A 6,000-nucleotide genomic window follows, 5' to 3' on the forward strand; every position below is an offset into this window, starting at 1 on the left:
ATCCCCAGTCAGGGTGTGTATGGGAGGCACAGATTATGTCTCTCTCTCTCTCTCATCAATAAACATGTCCGTGGGTGAGGAATAAAGGAAAAGATGAAATGCTGCTATTTGTGACAATAGGGATGGATCTTGAGAGTATCATGCTCAGTAGAGTAAGTCAGACAGAAAAGGACAAGGACTGTAGGATTTCACTCCGATGTGAGATATGAAACAAAAAGCATCAAAGGAAAAAACAAAAAAATGAACTCAAAGACACAGACAACAGTGTGGGGGTCACCAGAAGGAAGGGGGTGGGGGAGGAAGGAGAGGGTAAGGGGGTCAGATACATGGTGATGCAGGAGACGTGACTTGGGGTGGTGAGCACACAGAGGAGTGTACAGAGCATGTGTTGTAGAATCGTACCCCAGTTTATGTTACTAAGCAATGTCACTCCCATACGTTTTTAGAAATAAAAAAATTAACCTTAATCCAGGAACTCTTACTGATCACCGAGAAAATGCAAACTACCCATTAATTATAAAAGTTGGAAATAGAGACAAGAAATAACAAACGGCTAACACATGCATACTCAGAGTAGCGCCCCTTCTAGTTCAGAGAAAGACAGATTCAGGAAACCCATGAGAAAGCACTGCAGTGCGGCCCGATGGATTAGGAGTGGACGTTAAACAAGTGATGTTTCCATGGGACAGTAAATAGTATTAAAACTCCTAATAAATTTACACACGTTAACTGAGCATTTCTATTATTTATTTTCATGCCTGTCAGAATGTCTGCCATCAATAAATCAACGAACAACAGGTGCTGGCGAGGATGCGGAGAAAAGGGAACACTGGTGCACCGTTGGGGGGAATGGAGACTGGTGCAGCCACTGTGGAATCTAAAGAACAAAATAAATGAACAGGCTGAGCAGACAGACTCATAGGTACAGGGAGCAGACTGATGGCTGCTAGATGGGAGGGGGTTAGTGGGATGGGGTTAGTGGGATGGGTGAAGAGGTGAAGGGGTTAAGAAGTACAGGTTGGTAGTCACAGCACAGTCACGGGGGTGTGAAGTCCAGCACAGGGAATAGAGTCAGTAATGTTGTAAAACTCTGTACGGTGTCAGATGGATGCTATATTTCTCAGGGTGAGTCGTTCGTAATTTATATAAATATCTAATCACAGAGTTGTATACCTGGAACTAATATAATATTGTCCATCAACTATAATTTAAAAATAAGTAATACTTTTTAAAAAGAAGATAAATATATGTTGAATTCCTTATATCTTGAATTCTTAAGTGTCCTTAATGAACACAAAATAAAAAAATAAATATGGAATGTCATGCTCACTCAGAGCATGGGTGACACAGAAGCCGGGATTCCTGAGGTTGGTTACCTGGCACACACGTTCCCAAACACCAGTGTGAGCTTCCCCTGAATAAGAGTCAGCTGGCACTGACCGCTGACCGTACTTGTCTTGATAAAATGGAAGCTCTGAGGGGGAAACCAGGGATCTGGAGAACCTGTCTCACCGTGGGAGCCAGGCAGCTTCCCGGCGCTGACAGTTTTCCAGTGGGACCTGCGAACAAAGGTGACTCTTTAATAACGTGTCACTAACCGCACCAACACTGGGAGATGCCATCACCCGGGCAAACAAGGCACGACCCTTAGACAACCAGGCGTCAGCACAGGGGCCGCACAAGCAACGTCACAGAACAGGACGTGCTCACTGTCCGGCGTCGGGTCCGCTCTGCACAGAGCCTTTCAGGACCTCCCGCCTGCGCAGCTTCGGTGAACGATCGGGGACGAGGATCCGCGCTCATGTGAGAGGTCAGTACAGTGCTCTCCCTGCGTGTGTGTGTGAGGCTGTGCACTTTTCCACGCACGGTCACCAGAATAACAGGCTAAAAGCAGACGCAGATAGGAAAGTCCATTGGTCTTTTATTGATGCTGATAAGTGCTGAGACTTGTAAAAATGTAAAATGTAAGCAGACCCACTCTTCTCACTACTTCCTGTATTTAGGAAATAGTTATTTTCATAAAAAGTTATTTCTGTTTACATGTAGGTTATTAATACTATCCTAAATGAATTATTTTTTCTGTTTTATCCCTTGCATGGTAATTGATAGATACACGTCACAGAAAATTACTTCCTAAGACTGTACAGATGATCTGAAACCAAGATGTTAGACTCACTGAATGAAATAGCCGCTGGGCAGGAACTCAGGGAGACAGGGAGGCAGAGAGATCTCTGAACTGTTAATTATGGTCTCGGACGCTGAGATAAATCCGGCCGGCAGGATGATTGGCCAGTAACGAACCGAGGACTGTGGCTCGCTCTGACCGACAGTGGAGAGCGGGAAGCCTCATTCTCCTTTTATTAAGATTTCAAAAGTTCCTAGAACAGGGGGTGTGACATTCCAGCCAACAACAGGGGAATTTTACAAGTGAAAGAATTCTTACCAAGTGTCATTAATATGTAAAATACAGCCAGGGTAACTCCTGGTTTAGCTAGCAGCTGTCAGGGAAGCAAGGCAGACCCACTAATCCCCAATGCCGGCTCCGTTGTAAGACTTTATTAACAAGGAGGCAGATGGAGTACTCAACAGAACCCGCTGTTCCCAGGATTCCACGACTCAGTGGCCTCCAGGGCCTAGAGCTGAAGGCGGAGACAAGAGTTGCTCATCAACTCCTGGGTCACGGGACGACACGTGGGCGGAGGGGCCTGAGAGTGCCCCACCCAGAGATCTGAGTCCCTGCAACAGATCCGTGCGTGAGGAGGGGTCAGGGCACCGTCCGGGTCCTCAGGCCTGGCTCTCAGGGTCTCAGCCAAAGGACAGAGTCTGGGGCGGAGGCTCTCATTGTTGGGGTGTCCCCATATCCCCCGGGCTTCCCTTCTGCATCTCACAAGTTCTTCTGCCCGGATACTTATGACGCTCTCGCAGCTCTCACTCCCATTGGCTGTCCGGACTCCAAGAAGCCAATCAGCGTCACCGTGGATCAGGGACTAAAGTCCTCACCTGTGCGCGATTTCCTTCTCCCCAGACGCTCGGGGTGGGTCATGGCGCCCCGACTCCTGCTCCTGCTGCTCTCGGGGGCCCTGGTCCTGACCGAGAGCTGGGCCGGTGCGTGTGCGGTCGGGAGGGAACGGCCTCTGCGGGGCAGGAGTGCGGGGACCCGGCGGGGGCGCGGGAGCCGGGGAAGGCGCGTCTCCAGCACCCCGGGTTCAGACCCCAGACCCCGGACCCCCTTCTCCCGCCCCCTCCTCTCCATCACCGCCCCCCGGTCCCGCAGCCCCTACGGCCGACCGGGACCCAGGACGCGCGTCCTCCCGCCCCCAGGCACCCACACCCTGAGATATTTCGGCACCTTCCTGTTGGGACCGGGCCGCGGGAAGTCCCGGTACGTCGGCGTCAGCTACGTGGACGACACGGAGGTCCTGCGCTACGACAGCGGCGCCGTGGGGACGAGGCTGGTGCCGCGGGAACCGTGGCTGGACCTGCAGTGGGTGCAGCAGGCGGACCCCCAGCTGTGGGACGACTGGACGCGGTTACTCAAGTACAGAGAACAGCTGTCCCGAGCGATACTGAACAGGCTGCGCGCGAAGAACCTCCAGAGCGAGGACGGTGAGCCACGCGCGCCCGGGTCCCGTGCAGGACGCCCATCCCCACGGGCCGGCCCGGGTCTCCCCGAGGCTGCGGGACTAGTCGGGTCGGGGGTACACCTGTCCTGGGGGCGGGGCTAAGCGAGCGGGGCTGACCTAGGGGCGGGGTCAGGGTCGCACACCTTACAGGAAATGAGTGGCTGCTTCGTGGGGTCGGACCTGCGCCTCCTCCATGGGTACAGGCAGTTAGCCTACGACGGCACCGAATACCTCACCATGAAAGTGGACCTGAGCTCCGGGACCACGACCCACAAGACTGTCCAGGTCCCCGTGGGTCGCAATTTGATGGATGACTCTGAAGTGAAGCACTGGAGGCTTCGTGTGGAGGAGTTTTGCAACCGCTGCCTCCACATTTTCCTGGAGAAGGGGAAGGAGACGCTGCTGCGGGCAGGTACCCAGGGACGGGCCTCGTCTGTGGGCTGGGGACGAGGGGGCTTCCCACAGGGAGAGTTGGAAAAGGGGGTCACTGTCGGAACCCCCTCCTGGTGGGGACAGGGAAGAGACCCCGAGCTCTCCTTATGCTGTGACTCACCCGCACGCCCCGCTTTCTCTGAAGGACAATAAGGGGCCCGTCCTCTCCCTGAAAGAGCGCACAGCGGGTCCCTCACACCCTGTGGCCCCCAGGTGACCTCGACGCTCTCCCTCGTTCTCGGACTGAGACCTGGCGGCCCGGCCCCGGCTTTGCAGAGTCATTCAGTCGCCCTCTGAGTCTGCGTTCTCCCCTTATAGCCTGGAGACGCCTAGTCTAGGTTCTGGCCCTGATTCTGGAATTTTCCAAGAAGTGGGAGACTATCCAGGTGCCCCTGTGCAGGCTGCTGCCTGGGTTCTGTGCTCCCTTCTCCCATCCCAGGTGTCCTGTCTGTGCTCAGGGTGGTCACGTGAGCGCTGCTGGAGGGTCCCGTGACCAACGCAAAGTTCCCGAATGTTCTCACCTGCCCCCCAGAGCCCCCAAAGACACACGTGACCCGCCACCCCGTCTCTGACCGTGAGGTCACCCTGAGGTGCTGGGCCCTGGGCTTCTACCCCGCGGAGATCTCCCTGACCTGGCAGCGCGACAGGCAGGACCAGACCCAGGACATGGAGCTGGTGGAGACCAGGCCTGCGGGGGACGGGACCTTCCAGAAGTGGGCGGCCGTGGCGGTGCCCCCTGGGGAGGAGCAGCGATACACGTGCCGTGTGCAGCACGGGGCGCTGCCGGAGCCCCTGACCCTGCGATGGGGTGAGGAGGGGGCGTGGGCACAGCGCCTCGTCTCGGGGCGTCCCTGAGCGGGGTGAGGACTCGGGCCTGAGGCTGCCTCTCTCCTGCCCTCGCAGAGCCCCCTGCTCAGACCAGCGTCATCACTGCGGGCATCCCTGCTGTCCTGGGTCTCCTTGGGGCGGCGGCCGCTGGAGCTGTGACGTGGAGGAGGAAGCGCTCAGGTGGGCGGGGCGGGCTGCGTGTCCTATGTCCTCGGGGATCAAGCCCCGGGGGACTGCGCTGTGCCTGGTCAGTGGCCCGTGGCATCCCCACACGGGCGCGTGCCCATCGGCCCTAATCGCTGACACCCTTCAGTGAGGCCCGTGGGACAGTGGAGGACAAATCTATCACTGGTGACTAGCGACAGGGACTGATTCCCAGCTGTCACAGGTCAGAGGGGAAGGTCCCTGCTGAGGACAGACGTCCAGATGGGCTGTAGGTCCAGTCCCCACACATGCACTTTCCCCGTTTTTGCTGGTCCTACCCTGGGTGTTCAGTCACAGTTCCGGGAACTTCCGTGCACTTTACGGGTACGGGGTTTCTCTAGGGTCACAATGTAGCCATCCCCCTGCCCCCACTTCTCACAGAGCCCTTCCTTCCTACAGGGAGAGACAGGGAGAGCTACGCCCAGGCTGCCTGTAAGTCTGGGTGCAGGGAGGGGCTGTCTGGGACCCCAGGGGAGGGGAGGCTTAAGCCTGTTGAGGGCTCACACCACCCCCACAGCTCTGCTGTCGTGTTCTCCCCCAGGCAGCGACAGCCCTTGGAACTCCACTGTTCCCCTTGCAGCTCCTCATGGTGAGACCCTGAGGGCAGGAAGGGGGGGCATTGGACCTGAGGGGAACAGCTGGGTGTCGAGGACTCTCGGAGTGGGACACCCTGAGCACATGGGGGGCTGAGGGAGGATGAGCACCGCTGAGACTGACCTGAATGTGTTCACGGTGACTCTCTCTCCCAGCGTGACGTCGCTGCTCTGCAGGGGACTTGGTGCTGAAGCTCATTCAGGCCTCCCCTTGGGACTGAAGAATCCCTGACCACTGTCTCTGCAACTGGCATCGGACCGCGGCTGCATCCTTATCAGCGTCGTGTGAGGAGCTGGTCACCAGGCCCCCCTCCCCCAGG

At 56.5% G+C, this 6,000-nt stretch overlaps 1 protein-coding gene across 1 annotated transcript; it reads left to right on the forward strand.

Annotated features, from left to right (window-relative positions):
* The first annotated feature begins 2,980 nt into the window (after positions 1-2,980).
* On the forward strand, positions 2,981-5,334 carry LOC149995551 (patr class I histocompatibility antigen, A-126 alpha chain-like). Its single transcript, XM_090260870.1, has 5 exons — positions 2,981-3,105; positions 3,322-3,606; positions 3,757-4,035; positions 4,588-4,863; positions 4,959-5,334. The coding sequence occupies exons 1-5, from the start codon at positions 3,042-3,044 to the stop codon at positions 5,177-5,179; spliced, it is 1,125 nt and encodes a 374-aa protein (XP_090116996.1). The 5' UTR covers positions 2,981-3,041; the 3' UTR covers positions 5,180-5,334.
* The last annotated feature ends 666 nt before the right edge of the window (positions 5,335-6,000 follow it).

Source organism: Furipterus horrens, unplaced genomic scaffold, assembly GCF_987537825.1.
Source record: "Furipterus horrens unplaced genomic scaffold, mFurHor1.1.pri manual_scaffold_13, whole genome shotgun sequence".
NCBI classification, from domain to species: Eukaryota; Metazoa; Chordata; class Mammalia; order Chiroptera; family Furipteridae; genus Furipterus; species Furipterus horrens.